Source organism: Beauveria bassiana, assembly GCF_000280675.1.
Source record: "Beauveria bassiana ARSEF 2860 unplaced genomic scaffold BBA_S00006, whole genome shotgun sequence".
In the NCBI taxonomy this organism is placed as follows: Eukaryota; Fungi; Ascomycota; class Sordariomycetes; order Hypocreales; family Cordycipitaceae; genus Beauveria; species Beauveria bassiana.
The window spans coordinates 1,109,584-1,135,148 of NW_007930841.1; the positions used below are offsets into that span (position 1 = coordinate 1,109,584).

Genomic DNA, 25,565 nt, shown 5'->3' on the forward strand with positions numbered 1-25,565 from the left:
TGCATCCACGTAGGTACCCGCTCGCGCGTCTCTGGACAGTCATGTAACCATGTATCAATGTCACAACAACGACTGGTGTCCAAAATCATCCGCTTCACTAAATATTATAGCAATATAATGTTATAGCCCAGCTATGGGCCTTGGATATGGGTATCAAGAACACATCTTTTGATAGCGTGCTCCCAAGGTCAGTATATATAGCTTCCACTACATGTTCCGCTACCGTTCTTACGGTCTAACTCATCTTACGTCCGAGTATCCCATGCCAGTGCCTCTGCCAACTTTTTCGTGCGCGAGGGCCTCTTTTTATTTCGAAATGGTAGCTTGTCTATCTCAACGTCTACTCCGTGCATCAGCAGCAGCCGAAATGTCTCGTAGAGGCGCCCCGAGTAGCCAAAGTCCATCATCTCCTCCATGACAAACACTCGGTCGACCCCGTGGAAAAGTAATAGCTTCACCATCTCGTGCGCGTACGCATCGAGGCTGGCATTCAAATCAAATCCAAGATACCGCTTCCCGAAACCGCGCAACGTTTCTCGGGACCGGTCAGCTCCTTTCTCCAGCAAAATAGAAGCAACAGAGTGATTCAAACTCGAGCGAGCAACGAACAGAGGTCTCTCATCTGAACCGTTCAGCTGCTCAATATCGACGCCGTGCTCCAACAAAACAACGACAACTTTGGCATCTTCGGGGCCCATTCTAGATAATGATCCGTTGCTGCAGGCAAAATGAAGGGGTGTGGTGCCAAGCTCATCAATTGCGTTCGGATCGGCGCCCTTGGAAATCAACAATCTGGCAACTTGATATCTGGCCATTGGGCCCATTTCCTTCTCTTTCGAACTCGCGTAGCACAATTGATGAAGCGGCGTAGACCCAAGGCCGCATCTGGCCATAACGTCTGCGCCACGCTTAAGCAATTCTTCTATGAAAGCAAGATTGGGGCAATATCTGCACGCAATATGGAGAATCGTAAGCCCGTTTGGTGTTGCCTGTAGGGGATTCGCGCCATATTTCAGCAACAGCCGAGCAAGCCTCGGCATGCCTTTTTCGCATGCCGTTTTGAGCGGCGACTCGGACCAAGATGTCTTTGAATTCGGATCAGCTCCGGCTTCAAGCACCAATCGTGCGGTTTCGAGACATATTTCTTGCCCTTCGGGTCTAGGATTCATCAATGATATTAAAAGGCTTCTTTTTCTGGTGAGCTTCGGCCCTGCATCTTGTACGAGCTTCCGTCTCTCTGCCGTTGAACGAGACGACGGCACAAGTTGAGCAAGTTCAAGAAAATTCATGGAGCAGGCAGCTTCTAGCATCTCTCCTCCGCGATAACGTATAGACGCAGGAATACCGTCCACCATGGAGAGCAACACCCGAGCTTCCTTGATGTCTCGTTCTTTTAGAGCCCCCGCAAAAGCCCGGTCCCAGACGCCAGGCCGACATCCACGAGCTAGCAGCCGCCCGCAAACCTTAGGACCCAGACGAAACCGCAAATATATAACTGCAACTAACTTCTCCAGTTCATTTTGCTCATCAGACGAGTAGCTGAGTAAGAGCTCCATGAGGGGAACGTTGTCTCTCCGGAGGGCCATCCTTAGCATCCATGCAAGCTCTCCCTTGCACTTACAATCAAAACCAAGTCTGGTGAATGTCTCGACGAGTTCAACGATGCCTCTAGACCCCTTTCCGGTGACTCTCGCGGTAAGGTTGGACCGTAGATCTTGTCTTTGTATGCGATGATCCGGCACCAGCTCTAGCGGTCGAATAGACGAGAAAAGATCCCAGAGTTCATCGTGACCGGTCCCCGCATAATTCATCTGGTATAGGGAGTAACTCTCTCTCGATATAACCGCAAGACGCGCTCCGTTTTCTACTAGCAGTTTCAATACGGCTACACTTTGGTGCAGTCCTGCTCCGATAAACGCGCAACCGATCATATGCGACATGCATTCCTTGTGAACCTGCTCCACATGCCATAGAAGCATATCTACCATTTCTGCTCGGTCGTTCACTGCTGCTGAGTGAATGGCTAGCTCTACATCAAAAGATCTAATCAGCCTCGGGTCTCGCAGCAGCAGAGCCGCGATTGCGCAGTGTCCTGCCTCTGCGACGATGTCGAGCGGTGTAGTGCGGCGTGAGAAATTCGAGGACTTCGTAGCTGCCTTGAGCTCTTGTCCTGTAAGAATTCGACCAAACGGACGCAAAGGGGAAGGAACATCGTTGTGCGGCTGGACCGGCGTGCCTGCACGCAGCGCACGCTCAGCCACTGTGAGCAGGTTGTGCTCCGCGGCCCAGAACAGCGCGTACTGGTTGTACGGCTTCGCGTCCATCATGTACAAAATTGGATCGAGGATCTGGTATAGCCAGCGGTTGAATCGCGCCAGATGGCTCATGTCGCCGAGCCACAGATGCCGAGCGAGCTCGACGATGAGCTCATCGGGCAGTTTGTCGAGTCTCGGTGACGCCATCATGTATTCTTTGGTGCTAGTTGGGCGCAAACGGTCAGCACTGCGCAAATCTCTCACGGGCAACTGCTTTGTTAGTTGTTTAGCTTATTGACAAAGTCGGCCACGGCGCGCGCCGGAATGAAGGAAGGTGAAAAACGACAGCGGCATCAAAGGTCAGGCTTTTGGGGAGAAAAGGTGGTGATTCTCAATCTGAGTAGTTTGTGGTTTGCAAACACTTGGGGTGCGATATGACGGGCCGTCACGCACCGAGCCGCTGTGCCACCCAAAGCAGTGGTTTGTAACTGGCTGACTACTGGCACTGTGCATAGGTTTTATCGCCATGAGATAAGCAACCAGTCGCATAAGAGGACAAGCAATCACCAACTTTACCAAAGAATTCGATTCATACAGATAATGTCAGGCAGGTGAACTTGTCGTCCATTTCCAGCCCAAAAGATATTTCGGCGTAATTACATGCAGGTCCATTCGTTGCTTCTCGGCTACTAGTCCCAATCCTCGCAATTAATCGCAAAACAAAACATACCTAAAAAGAAAAAAAGAAAACCAGCTCCTCATCGGGAACCTATACTGGTCTCATTGTGATATAATAAACCCCTCCAATAGAACCCTACCCCTCACCCTACAACCATCCCCAGGCGCCATGCTCGTATCCCCCTGTTACCTTTGGCGTCTGTTCCAGCCAACGAATATCGAGCTGACACTTCCAAGCCCGCCGTAGATTTACTCGGCTAGCTTCGTCAACGACCCTCGTCGTATCAATTATACCCGTCCATAAGCAAAACGGTAGTTACTCCGGGATGCTGATCAGTGTTGGCGGCCAGGTAATCGGAGGCGCTTTTTTGTTCCTGTTGGCCAGTCTTCCAGAATCCTGTCAGAGAGAGCCCTTCGCAAATGCAATAATCAAACCAAAACCCAAGTGTTGCTGAAAGCATGCTAAAACTTTTGTCCTTCTTTTCTTTTCCAAAGGGGGCCAGTCGCAAATGCAATTTTCATGTGCTGCATTGTCTTTTGCAGCATGTGCGGATCATCATATCGTCATGTCCATACTTGATTCCCCTCTGAATACAATCAAGGATAGTCAGCAACAGGTCCGCCTTGCGGTGCTGACAGAGGAGCCCACTTGCGTCCCAGAGAAGGGCCGTCTGGGTTTCCGTAAGGCAGCATCTCTTCGTGCCAGCCGAGTGCGCCCCATTGCGGCATGTCGCGAGGCTCAGGAGCTCTCAGGCTGGCGCGCAGCTCTCTGGCCCCTGGAACACGGCCGTCAGAAACAGCTTCCACTGCTTTGACACGACGCGCCTCGCGCTCGTCCACTGCAGACTTGACAATTCGGTATCGCGATTCGGCATTGGCCCAGCCATTAACATTGCCCGAGCCGGACGATTCCAGGATCATCTTGAGTTGCGTAAATGGAATATTGAGTAGGATTCGAGACAGGACTGCGTGAGAGACGGGTTGTGCTGGGCGTGTTGCTTTTGGTGTTTCAGTCGCAGAGGCAGGGTTGCTCTCAGTAAGGGTCAAGTCACCGAACTGAATATTAGTAAGCTTTTGCGAGCGTCGTCCCTTGCCGAGCTGTACCACTGGCTTCTCGTCGGCGAGCGAGGCCGCGCTCGCCTCTGTGGGCCGGCTTGGTGGAGGGGGATGAATGGGCAGTCTCGCATACTGAACGGGAGTGATGACTTCAGTGTCCAGCTCAAAAGTGGAGGGGAAGTTGTGGACAATGAAAGTGACCACAGCGTCGAGAATAATCTTAGAACCTTCTCCATATCTGAACGTATCGTGAGTGCCCACATCGCAGTGGCCATCGAGTGCGAACTCCAAAACTCTTTCGACCGTCTGCCAGTCGATAAGCTGGGTAGCTACCTCGCAGCCACGCTTAGTGACAGGCGCCCAGCCAATCAAATGACCGGCTGCTGCATAGGAGAGTGCGAAATCGAGCTGCTCGACATTTGAACCGGCATCAGTCAACTCACCAGGGTCGAGCTGGTGATTGCGAGGGCCGGGATACTGCAAGAGCGGCATACCATAAAGGCGCTGAGCTGCCATGTAGAACGAGTCAGAACGAATCCACTTGCTGTTAGTCTCGATCAGCACGGTTTGCTGAGAGCGGTCTGGTGGGCTTGGCGAAAGTATCTGTTGGCGCATAAGAGCAGCCAAGGCAGCAGATCGGTTGAGCATGAACCTATGGCCAGCAATGCGAACAGGTGGTGCTCGATCATCGAGGTAGCGGAGCTCAAGGCAGCAGTCAGATAGCGCTAGATTGCCGAACTGCTGCTGAGCGTATGCTGCCAGGTGGTCGGCATCATCGCTGGGGGGCATCATCTGAGGGGGAATAGCAGGATTGGGCAGCATACGATGAAAGTCGGGCGGGACAAACATTCGGCCAGGGTTTCCTTGCATCTGTTGTTCTTCTGCGGGAGGGCCACCATTGCGCATAGGTCCTCTACCACCGTACTGCTGCTGGTTGAATTCCTCCATGGAAGAATGAGAGTCGTGGAAGCTATGGGGGGCTGATGGGTGGTAATTGTTGCGATAGGGGTGGTAGGACTCGGGAGGGGCATAAGCCATCGGGGGTCTTCCGTAGTTATCGAAAGTCGACACCGGCATCATGTCTGGGCCGTAGGGCATCATGGGCGGGAAGCCGTTAGCACCCGGGCCCACGAATGGCTGGCGACCACCTGGGAAGGGCATGCCCGGAGGGGGGGCGATACCGCCCGAGTGCGGAGGTGCTGGGCTAGAGCTCTGAGACTCCTGGAAGCCACCGAAATGCAAGCTGCTACTACTGGGATGGGCCTGGTGGTGCACATGAGCGTGGCCGTTGAGGGCAGGCGGTCGTGGACCCCTATGTCCGTCGTCGTTGGCATGCATGCCGGGCATCCTATTGCCGGGCTGGAAAGGCGGAGGCATATGATATCTGGTAGGCGAGAGGGCCGGAGGAGGTCGAGGCTTAAGGCCTTTGTTGTTTGTGGCGTTGGCTGCTATCACGTCGGAGTTAGAATCTGAGCAGCGGTTGGCGGAGATGGCATGGCGATGCCACTCACCAGACTTGCTGCTTCTCTGCTCAGTAATGCCTACAGGCGCGCTTGAGTGGCCACTTGCGCCGCTTTCTTCCTGCTTGATTTCTATGGCGGTCGCTGCAGCTTCCGTCGAGCCTCGGCTGGGCGATGCGGTGCTGGGCGAGTGCGACTGCTGATTCGGGGCTAGGACTGGGTTGGTCTGGGCTTGCGACGGGGCGGCGCTCTCTAAAGTCTGTGTTAGCAAAGTTGGCGTCGAAACAGAGCAAAACACGCCAGACGCTCGAATCCAGTGAGGGCAGAGAAAAACTTGAGTGTCTTACCCGAGCCATTGGTGACGTTGTTTGGGGTCTCCGAGGCTGGCTCCGCAGCAGCGGCTTTGCAGTTCTCATCCTTGCGAGACTTGGATGTCTTGGGCTTGTGCTGCTTTCCTTGCGGTTTCGTTTCGTCACCATTTGATTCCGGCTTGCTCGCATTAGTAGAAGCAGAAGCAGAAGCAGAAGCAGAAGCAGCCGCTGCCTGGCGCTTGACGTAGGGCAGAGGCAGGGCGGGCACCACGGGCTTCTTCTGGGCGGGCTTGCTGGTGGTCGCGGCGGCAGCTGGCGCGACAGGAGCATCACCAGCGGCCGCAGGAGCAGCCTTGCGCGGCTTGGACGAGCCGTTGGCGGGAGCCATGGCGGGCAGAAGGGCAAGCGGGCTGCAGAGGAGCGGCCCTGAGATGGGAAAGGGAGCGCAGCTGTTGGGTTGCAAGAGGTGAGAGGAGCTGTCTTGACAAAGAGAAGGTGGGCGAGATTTGAGATGAAATCTGCGGCGGGCGAACGAACGGCGGCAGCGGGTTTCCAATTGGCAGCGACCAGTGAGAAGGCACTGTTTGGCGGGCTAGCAACAGCTAATAACAGAGACTAAAGTTTTGGGCGCCTTGCATCTCTACACTACTGCTGTCTAGGTAGGAGCTTCTATGCGTGTCTACCCGTACAAATTCGTGTAATTAGGAGCAAATCATAACACAATTGCCGATACACATTGCCCTTGAAACAAACTCCTTGTCACTGCATCAGTAAACAGTCGACAGACACGCACACGCACGTTGCCGCCTTGTTTGGCAGACTCCCTCACAGCAAGCTGTGGGGCCGGCCATTGTCCCTACAAATCGGAGATGGGCCTGGCCAGCCTGAGCCACTCCTGAACTTCTATCCCATTCGATGGGGCGCCAAAGAGGTAAATCATATTATTATTACTGAGTAAACTGTGCTCACCCTCTCGTCACTGCTTTCACTGATAACTTGTACCGAGTATCAACATTAGATAGCTGCTCGTCTTCGGCTATCTACACTCACTGCTGAGCTTGGCCTCGCCTTGGTGCTGCTCATCACGGCCTAGCCCGCTTTCCATCCCGCGCCGCTGCGACGTCGGACATTATCGCCGCCCCCAGACAGGGACAGCGAGCCCATCCATCTGAGTCTCGACCCAACCGCTGGTGGCCGGCCCAACAAGCCCGCTACAGACGTCGATGCTCGACGCTCGCTGCCCGTCTGAGCCCGTATTTGGGACATGCAAGATATAAAGTTATTGATTAAAGTGTTTGGCAGCAAACGCTTATAGAATGCTGCGCAACTACTGCTATCGCTTCTATGAGCATCAAGTAACAGTCGTGGCTAAATGGAGCTCGCTACCGACGTACCGCGCCTGTCAGCCGGCGTTCTATGCTTGTGTCATCTTTACCCTGTTCGATGTATCACAACTGTCCTTGCCGTCACGACAAACGTCCAGACCCTCAAATCTAAACAAGGCCTCCTTCGCCGCTCATCAATCTTGCTACAAGGACGTATAGGAATATGGCAGTGCCCGCGACGACCAATTTGTTACGGTATATCCAACCCCGACCGGCGTCTCTTTGTTGCACCACGGCATCGACCACGGCTTGCGCCTGATGACCACTCGTCCCGGCAATGCCCAGTTGAGGGCCGCACGATGCGCCACTATCGCCACCAACGCGATTTCCCGTGATGGCATCAACCTTATGGCTCTTCATCCACTCCCAGTTTTCCGCGTCCACCTGCGGCCACTCCGCTCGGAACTTGGCGCCGCCATCGCCCACCTTGACGTTGCCCTTGTTGGCCGGGTTCTTGGCGAGCGAGCCGCCTCCCGTCGAATTCCACCATCGTGATCGCGAGGCGTGGAACTTCTTCTCCACGACATTCGTTGAGACGGAACCAGTAGTCATCTCATCGCTCGTCATAAAGGAGAGTAGGCCGATGAGGATTGTCGACACCTCCCAGGCAGGGTTAAAGGATTTGGGATGAAAGTCGGATATCGATAGGCAGAGTCGCGTCGACGGCTGGAATCGCCCAGACGGTGTGTGCATTCGGATGGCCGGCGGAGCGAACGGGTAGTTGGGCGGGAATATTAAAGTACCCCAGTACTGGCCACCGTGATACGGTGTGTCTTCTGGGCCTGTGATGACATAGTGCCACCTGAGATCGATAGTCTATCAGTTTCCGACCGGAAAATGACAAGATAAGGTAAAGTAATACGTACTCAAGAATATTGGATTCGGATGGGTGCGCCGTAATGTACGGGGGAGGGTTCTCCGATATCGTCTTGTATTCGCGAGTCAACTATTTCGATGTTAGTATCCTACCCGAAACTATCCAGTCCCAGACATACACGCTTGAAAGCCGCCTTGCTCGCCATGGCTACTTTGTGGAGTTGAGATGCGCCGAACAAAAGGAAAGTCGCGTGATAGGAGTGGGCCGGTTATTGCGAGTCGGAAGGTCGCGCGAGAACAGAAGAGGCTGCGCAGGGAAGCAAAATATCTATGTGAACAGAATAGGGATACAGATGGTTCCGCGCGCCTTCGTACTGCAATCTAGAGCGACAGAGATGATGAAGGATGTAGATAGCCAAGGCCACGGAGTTGGAGCAAGGCGTCATGTCAGCGTGGCAAATAGCCTTTTGTGGCTGGTCTCATAACTCAGCCACACTGACGTGGATGCGCCACACCTTACCCTCTGAGAGCTTGGACAGCTTCGCGAGATATCCTGGGGAAATTCTTCGTCACATGCGCCAATTCCATCTTTCAACAGACGAAAATGGCGAGCGGAAATAACAGCTTCGGCTCCGTACGTTTTCTTCTGATATTATTCTGATTAGGATCAGCAACTCACCCCATGGTTTACAGTCTGTCGGCGGCTTCGATAAACTGCACGAAGGTGGCATGGATGTCTTGCGAGATGCGAAAGCACGACCGGAATCTCGTGATGCCAACCAGGAGGCCAGAGAACGTAGAGTTGCACAACTAGTAGGGTGCCCAATCTTATCTGAACGAGTGATACGAGAATTGACACAATGCTCTCAGATGCTCGACCAGACGGCGATGCCTATGACCGTCAACGAAGTTAACATCCTCGGCGGCAATAACATTCGACGTCCTTTTCTCGATCCAATTGTTCAGCCATTGCTGGCTGATCAGCCGGGTGCCCCTTCTACAGTGGGAGAGGTGTTGGCAAAATTAAAGGAGACCAGCGGGAAGCTGAGTGCGCTCCGTGAGTGCCGCAGGACGCCTACCGAACCAAGAACAATCGCAAGCTAAACAGGAACAGAAATACTGCGAGAGCCCCCGGAGGTCTTCCTTCAGCAATCCGACCCGACAGATGCATCCTCGAACCCGACTGATGTTAATGTCTCTCTGTCCCTCAAGGAGCTGCCCCGCTTCAAACTGCAGACGGGAACTGATGTTGGCAATGGCGAGGGCTCCGCGTACGGCTCCTTGCTGTGGCGCAACATATTTGGAGGCGCCGAGATGCTGACGCTTAACGCGCGGTCCGGCACGCGAACGCGCTCCGCCTATAGCGCCAACCTCGGCGCCCCGGTGCTGAGCAACCCCGACGTGCGCGTCTCGCTCGAAGCTCTCGCCTCGGCCTCGGAGAAGCCGTGGGCATCGCACGAGGAGGTCCTCAAGGGCGGCTCGCTCCAGCTCTCTTGGATCAACAGGCAGAGGGACAGCCATACGCTCGAGTACTCAGGTTTGTGGCGGCAGGTTACGGGCCTCGGCCAGGGCGCGAGCGCGACGGTGCGGCAGGACGCGGGCGACTCGATCAAGAGCGCACTCCGACATACATTTTACAGAGAGCGCCGCGATAACCCGCAACTGCCACAGGAGGGCTACATGGTTCGATCAAAGTTTGAGCTCGCTGGTGTAGGACCTCTTGGAGGCGACGTTGCTTTTTCAAAGAGCGAGCTCGAGCTCGGCGGCGCCATTCCCGTTCCCCTGCCCGGTTCATCACAGAAGTCTGGCATCTCCATCGGCGGCGGTTTCCGCATGGGCATGCTGTGGCCTCTGCCCTTGGGCTTGGACCTAAATGGCAAGGCGCAGCCCAGCCGTATCAACGACCGCTTCCAGCTCGGAGGCCCCGCCGACGTGCGAGGATTCCAGCTTGGCGGTCTAGGACCCCATGATGGCAAAGACGCGGTCGGCGGCGACCTGTTTGCTGCTGGCAGCGTCAACATGCTCCTGCCTTTACCCTACAAGGGCCCCGAGTCTGGCCTGCGCTTCCAGGTCTTTGCCAACGGTGGCCGGCTGGTGGCTCTGAAGAGCGCGAGCAAAACCCAAGGCGGCGAGGGCGGCGCAGCTGCAGCTGGCCTGAGTGCCACGGCTGTCCGAGACGGCATGATTAATGCCGTCGGGGACTTGCTGAATGGGGCCCCGAGCGCCGCCGCCGGTGTCGGTCTCGTGTATGCGCATCCCGTTGCGCGGTTTGAGCTCAATTTCAGCCTGCCTCTGGTGCTGCGCAGGGGTGAGGTCGGCACCAAGGGGCTGCAGTTGGGGGTCGGCATCAACTTGATGTAAGAGGGCGGATGTCAACTTGGTAGAGCTGGGATAGACGATGCAGGATGTCAAAAAAGATACAGAAGAGAAAGGAGCCAGTTCCAATGCATGTATTATAGATCTCTCACCATTGTATCTCGACGGTTTTCCTTCTTGTCTATTTAACAAGTGTATTTAAACGACAATACTTACATGGTTCAATATTGATATCAGTCCGTTGCTACGCTCGTCTTGATAACATGTATCCTCTCGAGAACCCGTTTTGAAGCCATGTCACCGACAGCGTTGAAAGTATCCATTCTTCGATATGGCCATGAGCAAGGAATGCCACGGCCGTGACTGTTGCTACGCGAATGCCGTATCGCAACCCCCCATCGCCCGGCCACGAGAGCCATGTAGGCATCTACCAGTCCACAGAAGCACTGGCGCTCATCATGGTGCTGAGGTCCGCTTCAGCGACTGCGACGCCGATCTAGTGTTTGTCTATAGCTTCATGTACCGCTTAAAATGACTACTAACGAAGCAAGCGTCAAGTGGCGCAAGTACAGCCCCGATAGTATTGAGGTTTCTCGGCAGACAGCCTGTTCATGGAGCACACACTTCTCGGCTGTGAGATATACTTGCTGGGTCACTCCGACGAAACCGCAGAGCGCTTGATTGTAAAGATCAGATGACGAACTATCTTGCACTCTACGAGTAGAAAAGCCTTTTACCTCTGCACAATGAACAATAAGATGGCGGCCTTTCTTCTGGCGAGTTTGCTGCTCCGGGTACCCTGCAGCTCCGCGACCACCTCGTTCGCATGTCTTCAAGCAAACTTGATACCAGCAAACCTCTGATCCCACTCTAAACCTTCTCTGTGTCCTCGTACTTCTATCACTTGTTGTACTTGCCTTCCTAGATATCAGAAAATAACACCAGGTTCCTTGGTACTGCTGTTTCTCGCCGTCGTGCTTGGCCAGAAGCGAGTAAAGGGCTACGGTACCGTTCATCATGCGGCGGAGGCCAGTGTTCAATGCACGAGTTATCCAATCGAGATTCATCCACCAGTCTTCTTTGTGGCCCATAATCTTATGCTCTGTCAAGGACTTGTCCTATTGCCTGGGTTGCATCCACAGGGCAGGTTTATGCATCTTTGGGTTTACTATGCTGACAGCCCTTCTTCGCAATGCTGAGCACCCCCTCAATCCATTTGAGACTAGATTAATCTGATACATACCATCCCCACTGAATTGAGTTCGCATCAAGTCTCTGGAGGCTCTCAAGCATCAGCTCCTCATTTTTTCCTTGATATATGATGACATGATGGGACACCTCGGAGTCTTTCATGCGTTTTAGTAGTCTCAGTGCGGCGAGGTTCTTTTTTTCAAATTCATTCAACCACAGGGACTTTTTTGTGAGAGAATTTGGAATGAACCGCCTTGCGCTGTTGGTGCCGATCTACAAGTAGCGCAGCAGTGGCATCGATGGAACGCTACTGAAACTCGATGCTTCATGCCCCAGGTTAAAGTTCTTAGTGCACCTCCAAGACCTCCTAAAAAGAACAGTCCATTGAGGAAAAGTTCCTTGTAAAGCTACATTCTTAGGCTTTTAATTGAAATTTCAGAAAGTGTCCTTGATATCATGGACATATATCTCTGACATGCCAACGCGCAAGGGCCGGGGTAAAGCCGGTGGTTGCGTGTGCCAGTAGGAATGAAGGGAAATTGCAACGGGCAAACTCCGTATTCTTCAAAGGAATGAGAGGTATTACGAGATGAATGCCCAGGATTGATTTTGAAACTGTTGCTTGGTCAAGTAGAAGAAATACATTGCCAGAGAAAAACAAATACAATGACTTGTATAGGCATTAACATGCATAAGCAAACAAATAGCAAGGAAATTTTGCGGAGCATCCAGACTTGCATTTCGTGCTTGGCGCTTTTGTTGGTTTTATTCTTTGACAGGATGGGTCAAAGAAACAATGTTTATAACAGTAAAATCAAGCATAGAAGCTGCCTTGGCGTATTATGCATTTCATTGCGCTCATTCGGAGCCCCTCTTCCTAGAGTATTCATGCCCGCAGTAGTAACAGTGGTTCGAGCAAGAATAGGCCACTGATTGACCAATCTTGTTGGTCCCCAAACTTTTTTAGAGAGAAGTCGCATTGCTCCGATTTGAAACGGCTAAGAGCGTCGCCAGGGAACGCCAGCCTTTGCTCGGCGCATCATCCTTGTGAGGGACTGAGTCCAGCCCTGTCGGCATCGGCCAGACGCCAATCGCTGCGAGAACTACCGAGTATCCTTGGTTTGTTTCTTCGTCCCAGCTGAACAAGACTGGCCGGAGATGGGGTGGAACAGACTTTGTTGAACAAGACAGCCCTCCGAAGCGCGCGCACGCACAAGCCTATTGAAGATCACTTTCTGACCCGCCAAAAATAGTTGAGATTTTGGCACAATTAACCCCCTCCCTGACGAGTCAGCTAAAAATCGATTAAGTTCCGAGAGCAAGAGAGCAGGTGAGCAGTCATCAAGGAGACCCCAGCACGTGCCCAGGTCTATGCAAGTTGATGATCTATAATTTCGCGTGTTAACTTGTTCGTATTAATACCAGCAACAGCCAGCGGCCACTTTTAGCCCAGCTTTCACAGGTGGTGTGCCAAGGTGCAAGGAAAGCACAGAAGAAGCAACGAGCTGCACAATGACGGCGACGACCATGGCAAGGTTCAGCCGCATGTAAAGTGCATCACATCAGCCAACATTTTAAAAAAAACAGCAATGGCCTGAGCTCTTGGCTCGTCAGCTCGTGTCGTATTACTGGCAAATGTTGCGAAGCGCGGATATGCAGGTGAACGTCAGAGGCAAACTGCGCTAAAATAGTGACACTGCGGATCGAGATGAGAGGAGCCTTTTTGCATTCTCAGTTATTTGTAGCAGACCCGGTACAAGACCACATACAGCGGATCCCTCGTCAAGCGCGTCTTGAACGCCTTTGTCTTTATGTGCAAGGAAGTAGATGCTAACTGTGGCAAAGGTTAGAGTGTCTGTCAGTACTGCTTCTTAGGCGTAACACTCTGGCTGAACATGACTATTCAATGGCAGCCTTCCCATCATTGCTTCGGAGGTGTGGCGAACCCAGGTGCCCTTCATCGGTCTCGTTGGCGCAGTTTTACCAAAGGCGGCGTTTCATGTTGATGACTGTCACTTCGGACCATCTCGGAAACAGTGGACAAAGGCTCCCAGCGAGATGGACGGCAGGGTTTAGCCCTGGAACCTCCAGCATGAAATGAGAAACATGTAATATGATAATGGCTGCATCAAGAATTGACTCGAATGATAGCCCAGTGGACCTGAAGTGAACTTGCAATACGCAGCGGCAGTACGGATAGACGCCTCGACAGTTGTCGGTACGCAAATACCTAGTGAGTACGGAGTCGACTGGAAGGCGTGACAGTCCACGGCCAAGTACCAAGTAAGGTTGGCACGAAAAAGTCTAGCACAAGCTTGGAGCCCACCATGGTTGTAGTTAAGGGGCTCCCTAATCCAAAAGGAGTTTGGGGCCAGGAACAGCCATGTGATTGGCACGGGGGATTCACAGGGAGAGCCGAAGCTCAGGGGCGGCCTGCGAACCTTGATTTCTGCGCGGCATCGGGGCCGATTTTGAACACTACCATTTTCCTACAAGAGGATGAATAGATGAGGCCCGTGAGAAGACGGGACGCCCTATTACAGTACGTGCGTCTTGCTGCACCAGTAAACCTTATGCGCGTGAACACCCAATCGCTGAAGTACCCCGGCCAGTTGTAGAAAGGGAGAGCTTGCGCTACAGATGTGAGCGTAGCGGAGCTGCTGGCATCGCCGAGACAATTTGCGGGTGGTGGCTAACTACTGTTTTGCCACCAAATCAATAAAAAGTTAGAGTAGCACCTTGTGAGCATACTGTGATCCAGAAAAAGCAAGGCTGTGTCTTTGGCAGAATATTGATGGCCTGATGTCGTGTACTGGTAGTACCGCCGACGGATTGTCTCGTGGAAATGGGTTGTAGGCATTCGCTCGCCGTCGAAGCCCTTTGCGGCGCCATTGGCGTAGTCAATGTCGGCTGACTGTGTCGCGCGAAGCAAATAAAGGTGATTAAGTGTGATGAAGAGGGATATGGTATTCAGATGGCAGAGTATGGTAAGATCAGGTCCGAGTGCACAAATCAGCCAGCCCTGGAATTGCACAGCAGAAAGAAAAAAAAAGGGGTAATACCTCAGACGGTAAGGCGGGAGGTTGACGTGGGTTCCACGCATTTTTACTTCTTTTCTGCATTCTGGCTCATCTCTTCTCTTCAGTTGATGTTGATCCTTCTTTTTTTCGTTCTATTTTACGCCATAAGTTAGAGTGTTTTCTGGGCTCCAGGATTTCATTCGATTGACTCGTCCCATGACACAAAACTTTGTTTTTGCGGCGCATCGACTCCCCCACAGTGTTTTATGACCTGGCAAACGGGCAGGCTGTGGTTTTCCGTTGATGAAGGGGCACATGCGGTGGTGGGGTTGGACTGCAGCACCAGTCGTCACTGATTGTATCATGCTGCCGCGGGGCAATTGATAGGGCAAGACTTGCGGAATGTCTCGACAAGTCGACGTCTCAAGTGTGCCAGTATTTTGCTATGTGCGTCCACTTCTCTCAACTTTTTTGGGGCGTGGCAAAATGCCCGTGCGTAGAATGAAACGAGTATCAGAGTACCTATTGATCGATGCAATGATGTTGAAAGCAACCAAATAATACATTGTACATGACAATGACGAAAGGAATATCGTACTTGAACTGCGTGCTACTGGGTTGGACAGCTGGCTCAACAGCTGAAATGGTGCGTTCGTCAGATTCTGTGATTCTTTCTACCCAAAGGTCTTAAAGGTCTGGAGGAGGATTCGTGAGATCGTTTGCTAGATGCTCCTGAGACACCCAGCCTCGACATGCAATAGTGTTTTGTTGATGACTTTGAAACGCACATGGCATTCACAATAAGTTCCTTCAACATTGAACGACGCGAAACCATCAAGAATGCTGGCGTTGCAGCTGGATGGCAAATGAAGCTTCGAGCGATTGCAGAAGTCTCTGAGTACCAGAACAACCACCTGTTGAATTGACGCTGGAAACCAGTTGTTCCAGAGTAACTTGAGCAATGTGGTAGGTGGACTAGTTGCATGCAGTGAATCATGCATGGGATAATTTGGTTGGTGATGGCGATTGGTTCGACGGCGGGAAGCGGTGGCTTGTAGGGCCGTGGGGGAGAGAGAGACAGAGAATACTGGACTTGGCGACCTGGGTCAATGAGATGTTGCAGATGCGGTCCGTTCATTCTTTCTGTTGTTGCGCATGGGAGAAGCTGACGGTGACCTGTCATTGGTGATTTTATTGCAAGCCATGTCTCGTAACCAAGGGAGCACCCGAGCAGGAGAAACGAGACCCTGCCAGACGGAGAGGTATTTGGGAGGGTGACATGCAGGGTGGAGGGGTGGGCAGCCCGGGATAGGCGGTCTTTATTACCTGGTACAACCAGGATTCTAGCAATACCTAGAGTGATGCGATGCAAGGGAAGAAAAGTACCACCGTCACAGTGCTTTTACATACCAACACAGTACAATTATAAAGTGATTTGAGCTGCCAATTGCCAAGAAAGTCTGCCGGCCCGGGCAAACGTAGCAGCTGCCGAAGCAAACGGAAAGATTAGCAGAGAAGTCCCATTTGGCTGGCACAGACAGAAGCGACGATGGCGGAGAGACAGGGGTTCTTTCTGCGTTTGCGTTGAAACGGCGCTCGTTTTCATTGATGAGCGCACGCCCCTGGCCTGCCTGCGCGCTGGTCATCAGCGCACGGTGCTGTTTGCCAGGTACCTTACCTTACATCTACTTTTGGTAATCTGCGTACTCGCTTACCATTTTCTCTGTAATTAGGAGATATTCCCTTAGTTCTTGCTAGTATCTTGGATCTTCCTTCTTGACCATTAGCTGCAGACTGAGAACTGTACACAAACCATCGGCAGCAACACACAACTCTCGTGCCACCACCATCGGATGAGCGCACGCGCACCAACGGACCAGCAATACAAATCGTGGGCGTGCAGGGAGTAGGTAGGTACATACCGCTCGACTGGGGGTGTCCACGCCCCACACATGGGAAGTCGACTAGCCGTAGATTGGCTGGGGCATTGCCATCCTCTGCCATGGACCATGGCACGATGGCCAGCCTGCGGTTCATGGAGGCCCTGCTTCTCAGCGGTCAAGTACCTGGAAAGAGCGCCACAGAAGTGACAGGACCACCACAGCCCCTGGCACCATTGCCTGTACCGCTACCACCGCCACTGTGTGAGCCACCTGAGCCCAGGTGCCTAGGTATGTGTGGGCTCCTTCTCAGTCAGAATCACACAATCGGTACCTGCGTTCTGGTGCCACAGCTCTTGCCTGTTTGTTCACCGTTGCAAATACTGGTATCCGTAAACTGGTAACTATTTTATTTCCAGCCCGGTGCACAAACCGCACGCACGCCGGCCCCTCTCCCTGGGACAAGGCCCCCCCCCGGTTCAGGTATCATCTCGCTGGGCTGCTGGCTCTTCCCCCAAATTTCATCCCGGCCCTTGCTGCACCACTCGGACGCGACGTCGCTTGCGCTCTCAATTTTTTCCCTCCCCTTCTCAGATAATCTTCAGTCCTGTCTTTCCCAGCCTGCTGCTCAGCTGCGTTTGCTTCCTTTCATCCTTCGTTTCTTCATTGCGTTGTTGTATTATCAAGGCCATATGCTGCTCGTTTTCTTGGTACGACTTCATCCCTGTCTTGGCTTTACCCCCATCACAACGTCTTGCTCATATTTTAGATCTGCAAACCGGCATTCGATCCAGCTACTGGTAACGATCCCTTTCCACGGCAACTGCAACCCGACTCTCCCTCGCTCGCCTAGATTGCGAGTCTTTTCAAGCACGACAAATTCTTACCATTGACTTTGGCGGCGGCCTTTGGACCAACCGCTTCACCCTCCCTTACAGTAGGCACGGCGCTGCTCAACAGCAAGCTCCGACCGTGCAACGATATCAGCTTTCAGGTCAACGGCTGTACGAGACTGTCCAGTCAGAGCCTCATGCTGGCTACTCTGCTCTCCTGCCCTGTCGGCTGACTGTATCGATCAGAGCAAACCCCTATTGCTGTGAGTATTTACTTTGGCCCAGCATGGCCGCGAGAAGGCAAAAGTCGAGTTGTCAAATGTGCGCTGCGCTGGCAGCGAGCGCACAAACACCGGCTGGTTCTGAAAACAACTTAATAGTGATGCCACTCATTCGTCAGCTCGTCGTCATGCTAACCGCACACCATGCCAGTCTGCCCAGTATACATCGAAAGCCTAATCACATCCACCCCTATCCGCCACCTCAGCCTGACTGCCAAGCGATATTTCACACCATCAAGCCAATACACGACTAGAATCCAATCACAATGAACCGATTTCGAACCAAGAAGCGAACCAAGGACGACATCTCCGCCCCTCGCCCTTCCGTGGACAGTGACAATGCTAGCCCCTTCAAGCTGTTTGGGAAAAAGAAGCTGCCCGAGAATGACTTCAAGCAACAGTTGGATATTGATGCCGCGCTCCCTCCTAGTGACGATTTTCGGACCAGTCTACTCATGACGGGTCTTTCGGCCCGATTTTCCATGCTACGAGAGCAGGACGACCCTAATTCAAAGCTTGGTAAAGCCAGCGATGATAGTGTGCTCTTCCCCAAGCGCCAGTCAAGGCTGATGGACTTTGGCTATGCCTCTGGCTTACAGGACATCGCCGAAATCGAATCTCTCCAGGCTGCGTCTTTCACTCGTCTCAACTCATCACACGGATCCGAAGGTTATGATGCTGGCAGTATCATGGACCGAGCTCGACCAAACGATGGAAATAACTTGTTTGGTGGACGCCAAAAAATCTACCGTATTGGCGCGGGCACTAAAACCGGAAACAATGGCATGGGCAGCCGCATTTTGTATGATGAAGACGTAGCCAAGACGGCATTCCAGAAGTGGAGGCAGTCGGAGAAAGAAAGAGCCTCCTTTGAGGATAGGATCGATGACACACTCGATTTTGATTCTGCCTTCGACTACAACAAGAAGCGCGCCACAAACTCAACAACATCGTCTGCCGGGCGATACTCCACCGCAGCCACCTCAATCGCGTCCCAGGTGCCTTCGTCCAAAGAGGGTCAAACAGCAATCCCGACATCGGCCAGCACCGTAGAGCGGAGCTTCACACGCACCAGGCGCCTATATGAGCAAGGCTTGACGCAAGATCTACAGAACCAACAGTCCTCTGCTCTATCCCGCATAGACACGCTGTCCAAGTCTCACCGCAACAAGGCCTCTCCGGATGGCCTGTCTGGCCCGTCTCCAACAGGCTCGACCTTTAGTGATCGCATGATGGAGAGACGCACTCTCCTTAGCAAGGCCAGTGCGCCCAACCTGCGGTCCTTTACACCACCTGCTTCAGGTGCTTCTCCGCAGACTCCGTCCGAGCCTGTTCCCAGGTTCACAACAGAGCACAAGACCAATTTCGGTGTCAATCCGCCCTTGAGCCCTCCTATCAGTGAAGCAGATGACCACCACTCAATGCTACCCATTCAGCCCAATGACAGGGGGAAAGCAACCGCCATGGGCGTGTTCAAGAGACCAGTTCAACAATATGACGACTCCAAATTCGCCCAACGCCAGCAGCAAATGCGCAAAGGCCGTGATGCCTCTGATAGCCACAGCCAGGCTGGTGCACGATCTTCTCATGATGCCAGTCGTTCCAGATCATCTTCGACGCATCGCAGTCTCCGCGAGCGTATTGACGCTACCCAAAGCAAGGTTGATCGTGTACCCAAGAAGGATTACAACTCAACTTCCTTCTTCGAAGACACGGATGATGCTTCTGGGCCCATCAGCTACTCCAATTTCGCTTCGTCCTTGAGCGTGCAGCTCACTGTAGAACGCCCAAATGACGAGGACCATCCTGCCTTTCGCAAATCAGCCCTCCCGACCCCGCTTTCGTTGTCATCCAGAGCATCCGACGATAACTTATCTGTGGAAGACAGGGCAGACAGAAGTTCACGTCTGAGAGATGATCGCGCAGAAGACTCTCCTACTCTCGGCCCCGGATTAAATACTGGTCTCAGCGGAATGGTAAGACAGCATCTCCGCGGTAATAGCAATGCCTCCTCTATTTATGACATGTCTGCCCAGACGCCCGATGTCGATTCACGTCAGAAGTCTGTCATGCCAGATTACAAGCAACAGGACAACCATGGATCCAATACTAGCTGGGGATTCGATGAGAATCAACTTTCAACGGACAGTGGCGCATGGACGCCGACCACACATCAGAACGAGTCTGCAACGCGTGGAGAACAAGATGAGTTCGCCAGGCATCTAGCAGACGGCGCTCGACGGGTTCGCGAGAAGCTGACCTCGTATGCCGAGCCTGACAATGAACTTCTGCCACCGCCCGCGCCTCCTCTCGAGTCAGCCAAAGATCTCGCCGCTGCCAAAAACAACGCACTTGGCATTCTTCGCACCAAGTCCAGTCGCACATCCCTGTTTGACCGCGGCCGTGATCGAGACAGTGATTCAAAATCAAAGAGTGGGAAATCTCCTGCACCGTCGACCCGAACGACATCTGGTGAAATTGCTCCGCAGGAACCTGCCTTGCCAGTGCGCAAGGAGGAGAGCGTGCATGCTGGTCTGAAGGCTTTCCGCCAAGCCAGAAGAGAGCTTCAAAAGATGAAGGAAATCGAGGTACAACAGCGTCATGGCACATCGCCGCAAAAGTTCAGCCCGCGATCTGACCGCCCGGCTGCCCAGCGCACATTCTCGCATGACCAGACCGCGGCTCCTCCCCACTACCAGCAAGCTGGTCTCTCAGGCAAAGGTCAAGCACAGGCAGCCTTAGACAGAGATCGCAGCGGATCGGAAAGCAGCCGCGAGGGAAATGAACGCCAAAATAGAATGGTTTCTCGTGGTGTCTCCTCCTCCAGTGATACCCGCACGACGATGTCGTCGCACACAAGCAACCATTCCCCGACAATGAACAGGAAGCGCGATATTTCTGAACCTACATACCTTCCCAATAATCGATTCCATCCCTCGAGCCTACCCGGAGCCACAGTCTCTACCCCAAATCTGCATGCGCCTCTTGATGCACCCCCACTGCCTCCGATTAATCCCCGACGAAAGAATGGTTTGGTTGGTCAGTCTTACCGCAGCGGCGAGCCGATATCTGGCAACGCCGACGTTTCGTACGATGAGAGCGCGGATGAACAACGACGACAGCTTTATAGAGCGACGAGCGACCAAAATGGCGAGCGTACTCGACGCTACCCCCCCGCACCTACTCATCGACCTCCTCTGCCCCATGCCAACATGTCGAGTAACAGCCTTCCAGGAGGCATGATCTGAAAAGTCGAGGGAAAGCGGCGAGGTGATGCTGCAGTCGCTATCAACTGAACGCAGATCAATCAATATACACAACATTACGAACACACTTCACCGAGAATACCCTTTTCTTGATAATAACCGGTTTGCAAACTTTCCAGAGCCTGCAAACAAGGCCACCTTCTCATCTTGTATCACACATATACCTTACCCCATTTTGCCTTGCTGCTACTCTATGAGTCGACCGGCTGACTCCATTTCTTGTGTCGCTTTTTTCATCCAACTTGCCTGCACGGTCTTTTTTCTTTCACATTTTCAGATTCACATTTCATCGCGAAATTTGGCGGGCAGACGGCGTATCATGTTCATGTACTTGATTTCAAAAGTAGTGCTGGCGAATGGAAATCAGGCAGGTCTTTTGATTCACCTCGCCTTGTTTGAAAGCTTCGGCATAGGAGCATGGAAAATAGTATGTTGGGGAGGACATTAGGGGGGAAAGCACTTGCAGAGTGAAAAATACCAGATGAGCATGCCTAAATATTTCGATACTACAATTAAAAAGTAACCAAGGTACTGAGGTTTGGATGCTGTGCGGAAGCGCTTTTGATGGTAGTACCTGCCGTATGGAGGCTTCAGTCAAGGCTCACAATGGACGGGTTGTGTCGACAAGTAGTGACCTGTGCGACGCAAACAAGATTACAGGCCCTGTGTAGGGCGAGTTTGCAGTGACGAAGCTGGGCCCGTGTAACTAGGATTTGTATGGACCAAAAGCACGATGCCCATCTTTGCCGCGTCAGTTATCCGGCATGCTGCTGTGTGCGACGCAGCTCCGCGCCCTTGGTGTTGTATAAGAATGGGCGGCGGCTGCAACGCAAGTCACCCGGGGCCACGCAGCCGACTGTTTGTGCCTCTTTTCCATTCTGTCCTTTACTTTCAAGCCCGCGGTTTTTGCGCGCCCGGTGCTCTTCGTGGGCTCGAGACATACGAAGAGCAAACAAACGGCCTTTTCCCCTTGGTCACTCCATCTTTTGCCTTTTGCTTTCCTCTCGAGGTTCACGCACAGGAGCGCGAGGGAGAGGCACGGCAAGGCGATGCCCGAGCTGACGACAGCATATCTGTACTCGCTGCGAAGCAGCCATGTGCAACCATATAGAGGTGAGCGAGGAGATTGCGCGAGCGATGGGAAGGCGAGGGGGGCAGTTACTTTGGATCGAGGTATCTTGGGCGAACCAGCAGCGATTCGGCGTCGGCTTAGCGCTGGAGATGGAGCGACAATCTTGGGCGATGACTGATGGATGTTTAATGCTCCCAGATGATATTCGAGTGCCGACATACGTATTACATTGTTGATCGATTTTGCGCACGGTATCTTAGGACAGGATCCGTTTGCCAGATAAACGTTATCCATACAGACGGGCTGTGAGTTTTTTCTCTCGTTTTTCACTTTGTGTTGATTCTGTGATAGAGCATGTATGCCGCACGATCGGGAAAAAATGCCTACGAGTTCTATGCTAATCAAACGGGACCGGATAGTGATAGAATGTGTCGTAAGTGACTTTTGGCCATCGGTTGTCGTGATGGGAGGCATCATGCTGACTATGGCGGGAAAAAAAAAAGCGTCGTGCCGCGCGATTCATCGGCCGCTGCCGGAATGGGCGGCGAATCAGGTGGCGGAGCAGAACAATCCCTCTTCCCCAGCATTTGGGCCTTTTGAAAGGTAGTTGAGATGGCGAAATTAGGATGTTGGCAGCAGCATCTTGGCTAGCTTTGAGCCGTGAAGAAGCACTTTACTGGAGCGACAAGGGCTTTTGGGATGATAAATCAGGCGCGTCAAACAGGCTGGGAGAAGCGCACAACACTACACTACAGCTTTGGCGATATTTGAATGAGAAATGCATCAATAGATTCGCTTCCAGATTTCCCGTGTCTTTTGGGTATCAATGACGTGTATGCTGGTTCGGCAAAGTGCGGCACCCGGGGATCTCGGTGGGCTCTCCGCCTTGTCTAGGCTCCTTGGCTTTCCCACCATCGTCTCGACGTTACATTACGTTTGACTAACTAGGTAGGTAGTCAAATCATTTTACCTTGTGTTCAGCTGACCCCACGTAAAGGATAGGAGCTCCCGACCCCAAGAGGCCATCAAGTTAGCATCATGCCCCAAGGTGGGGGTCCTGAGGAGAAGAGGAACCACGTTTACGGGGTCGTTGGGTCCGGTGACGCCAAGTTGGGTCAAAGAACCAAAGGGTCTCTCTAGGGCTAGAGTTGGGTGACAGGTAAATTGTCATAAACTTGACGAGGGTTTGATCTGACCTCATACGTGCCAATACCTTGAGGTTCATTCGACGTGAACCTTTTTGATACATAGCATCTGCGAAACCAGAACCAAGACGTCAGTCAGGCCGTGCATATCGGACAAGATGGCGTTTATACGGCAATATCGAGATTCGGACTTTGACAACATGTCACACATTGTAAGCTGCAACCAAACCTCGCGCCCGAACTGATATTCCCGCTCACATTCAGCGCTTTCGCCCCCAGTGCCGCGCGACGCTCCCACCCTCGCTCAGCGCCTCGGAGCCGGCGCGGCGGCTGGCGCCCTACATTTGGACGCACCAGTACACGCACCTCTCGCCGTCAACATGCTTCGTCCTAGACGACGGCACGGGCCGCGCAGTCGGCTACTGCATCGGGTGCCCGGACGTGGGCGCCCTCTGCGCCGCGTACCCGCGGTACGTGCGCGAGGTGCTCGAGGGCCGCGGACGCGCCAACGGCGACGTGCGTCTGGTGCCGAGCCCCGCGGAGCCGGACGCGGCGGCGCCGTGGATCGACCCCGACACGGGCCGCATCAACGAGCTGGCGCTGACGCAGCTGGCGTTTTCGGCGCAGAGGCTGCTGGTGGACGGGCACGAGGACCTGCTGGCGGAGGGGTATCGCGGGACGATGCACATTGATCTGCTGAGCGAGCACCAGGGGCGGGGATGGGGGAGGAGGCTGATTGAGGTGCTGCTGGTGGAGAGCATGAAGGAAGCAAAGAGGGAAGAGGACGAGGGAGGGGTGAGGAGGCACAAGGGGATATGGCTGGGCGTGGGAGGGGAGAATGACAAGGTGGTGCCGTTTTATGAAAAGTTGGGCTTTTCCGTCAGGGAGCGCAAGGCGAAGACGTCGACGATAATCATGGTGAGGGATTACTGAGTGAAACAAGGAAGAAGCAAGAGGAGGAGGAGGAGGAGGAGGAGGAGGAGGAGGCGGCGGAGGAGGGAGATGGCGAGAAAGAGATGAATGTTGCTGTGATTGTGGCGTGGTGGGAGTCAGTCCTTGGTGTGCATAGCAAGCCGCCACTTATACATGTGGCACGATGAAATCTGCACTCTCGACTATTTATCCGTACAGATACGAGCTTCAACAAAGAAGAGAAGCAAAAAAAAGGTTACTTGAAGGTGATTTAGCAGTTCATTCTTAGAGACAGACCTCATAGAACCCACGGCCAGACTCTCGGCCGTCCGAGCTTCGTGGTTTCTACCTGAGTCGAGCTGCCCCTCCTCTCCCCCTTGCTCGTCGGGAACAATCGCTTGCAGAGTCAGAACGAAGTGGAAAGTTTGCTTTAAAATATTAATAGCAAGCGGGGAGTATATAGTCAGGAATAAACTAGCAATCTCCCAAATCGAACAGCATTTCACCGATTTCAGGGGGTCCGTACCCGCAAGTCCCTGAAAGCCGCATGGCAGAGAGAGGAGAAAAGGGAAAAAAGAAAAAGAAATACTGAATTATTATTAGAACAAAGGCACTTGGTCAGTGACGCTCGCTTTGTGGCGGCATTGCGCAAAACAATCTCTCTACTAAGCCGTCTTGACCGAAAGGTTCTGCATCAAAAAAGTTGCCAGAGTCACGCCATGAATGCTTCCTAACATACTACGTGGTCTGTAAACCAGCACCGCTTCTGAAGACACATTTCCTTTTGCCATTATTATAGTTTTGGCTTGTCGCCATGATCTGCTGTTCTCTCCGCGCCGCCCCCCCCCCCCCTCTCCCAAGACAATCATCCGTCAAGTCCGTCATCAAGTCGAGCGCCAGGTGGAAAAAAGCTAAGCCTAAAATTTACATAAGTGGCTTGCTCCACTGATAAGAACAAAGACAAACTAAGAGAGAAAGAAAAAGGAAAGCCCCCCTGCCACTTTTGTGTGCCATGCGTCACGCTAAAAAAAAAAAAATTAATAGTCAGAGCTAGTTAGCTTTTCTGCTACAACTTGATTTACGCATGGGGGATAAATAATCTCTTCGACAGGAACAAGAGGAGCGCCCCGCACCAAGCCCACCAATGAGCCATCACGGAATAGCAAAGTCCAAGATGCAATGGCGGTTCGCATGCAGGGCGCCGTCGGCAGGGGGGGGGGGGGGGCAGGTTATTACGGCTGTCTCTAATCGGCCTGTCGCGAGGGTCAAGCGAGTCAAGATAGGAGAAATGAGGCCAAGGATGAAACAAAGAACACAATAGTCGGCGTCATTATGAATGAGAAAACGCAAAGTCAAACAAGAGAATAATAATTAAGATTCAATTCAAATAGCGCCTGTCGATGGTATCTTTTCGCTAGGGATTCCCAAAAGTCAGAAAGAAAAAAACGCCGGTTGCCCATAGCATAATGTCAAGTCACTGGTCGTGTCGCGCCATGTTGGGTATCGCTCTCGTAAAGAGTAATAAAGAAATCGTCTGCGTCGCACATCAGTATGTGATGACTATGAGGACGAAAGAACATCTTGTCACGCACACAGTAGGCGTACATGCCTGAGGTCAGGCCATTGGTCCGTCCATGCCCCAGCTCATGTCGACATCATGAGAGAGGCTGCTACCGTCCGCGTCCGTC

General features: G+C 52.9%; 6 protein-coding genes across 6 annotated transcripts; 3 read left to right on the forward strand and 3 right to left on the reverse strand.

Annotated features, from left to right (window-relative positions):
* Window positions 1-245: 245 nt before the first annotated feature.
* Window positions 246-2,462, reverse strand: BBA_03112 (Ankyrin repeat-containing protein; the record flags this gene model as incomplete). Its single annotated transcript, XM_008598209.1, has 1 exon — window positions 246-2,462. One exon carries the CDS (start codon window positions 2,460-2,462, stop codon window positions 246-248), a length of 2,217 nt encoding a protein of 738 aa, XP_008596431.1.
* Window positions 2,463-3,530: 1,068 nt separating this feature from the next.
* Window positions 3,531-6,148, reverse strand: BBA_03113 (uncharacterized protein; the record flags this gene model as incomplete). The annotated part of the gene is made up of 2 exons (XM_008598210.1): window positions 3,531-5,701; window positions 5,797-6,148. The coding sequence occupies 2 exons, from the start codon at window positions 6,146-6,148 to the stop codon at window positions 3,531-3,533; spliced, it is 2,523 nt and encodes an 840-aa protein (XP_008596432.1).
* Window positions 6,149-7,253: 1,105 nt separating this feature from the next.
* BBA_03114 (ubiquitin-conjugating enzyme) lies at window positions 7,254-8,167 on the reverse strand (the record flags this gene model as incomplete). The annotated part of the gene is made up of 3 exons (XM_008598211.1): window positions 7,254-7,947; window positions 8,012-8,091; window positions 8,141-8,167. 3 exons carry the CDS (start codon window positions 8,165-8,167, stop codon window positions 7,254-7,256), a joined length of 801 nt encoding a protein of 266 aa, XP_008596433.1.
* A 398-nt stretch (window positions 8,168-8,565) lies between these two features.
* On the forward strand, window positions 8,566-10,322 carry BBA_03115 (surface antigen; the record flags this gene model as incomplete). The annotated part of the gene is made up of 4 exons (XM_008598212.1): window positions 8,566-8,595; window positions 8,655-8,774; window positions 8,832-9,018; window positions 9,076-10,322. 4 exons carry the CDS (start codon window positions 8,566-8,568, stop codon window positions 10,320-10,322), a joined length of 1,584 nt encoding a protein of 527 aa, XP_008596434.1.
* A 7,426-nt stretch (window positions 10,323-17,748) lies between these two features.
* BBA_03116 (uncharacterized protein) lies at window positions 17,749-20,730 on the forward strand (the record flags this gene model as incomplete). Its single annotated transcript, XM_008598213.1, has 1 exon — window positions 17,749-20,730. The coding sequence occupies one exon, from the start codon at window positions 17,749-17,751 to the stop codon at window positions 20,728-20,730; it is 2,982 nt and encodes a 993-aa protein (XP_008596435.1).
* Window positions 20,731-23,123: 2,393 nt separating this feature from the next.
* Window positions 23,124-23,898, forward strand: BBA_03117 (Acyl-CoA N-acyltransferase; the record flags this gene model as incomplete). Its single annotated transcript, XM_008598214.1, has 2 exons — window positions 23,124-23,177; window positions 23,245-23,898. 2 exons carry the CDS (start codon window positions 23,124-23,126, stop codon window positions 23,896-23,898), a joined length of 708 nt encoding a protein of 235 aa, XP_008596436.1.
* Window positions 23,899-25,565: the final 1,667 nt, after the last annotated feature.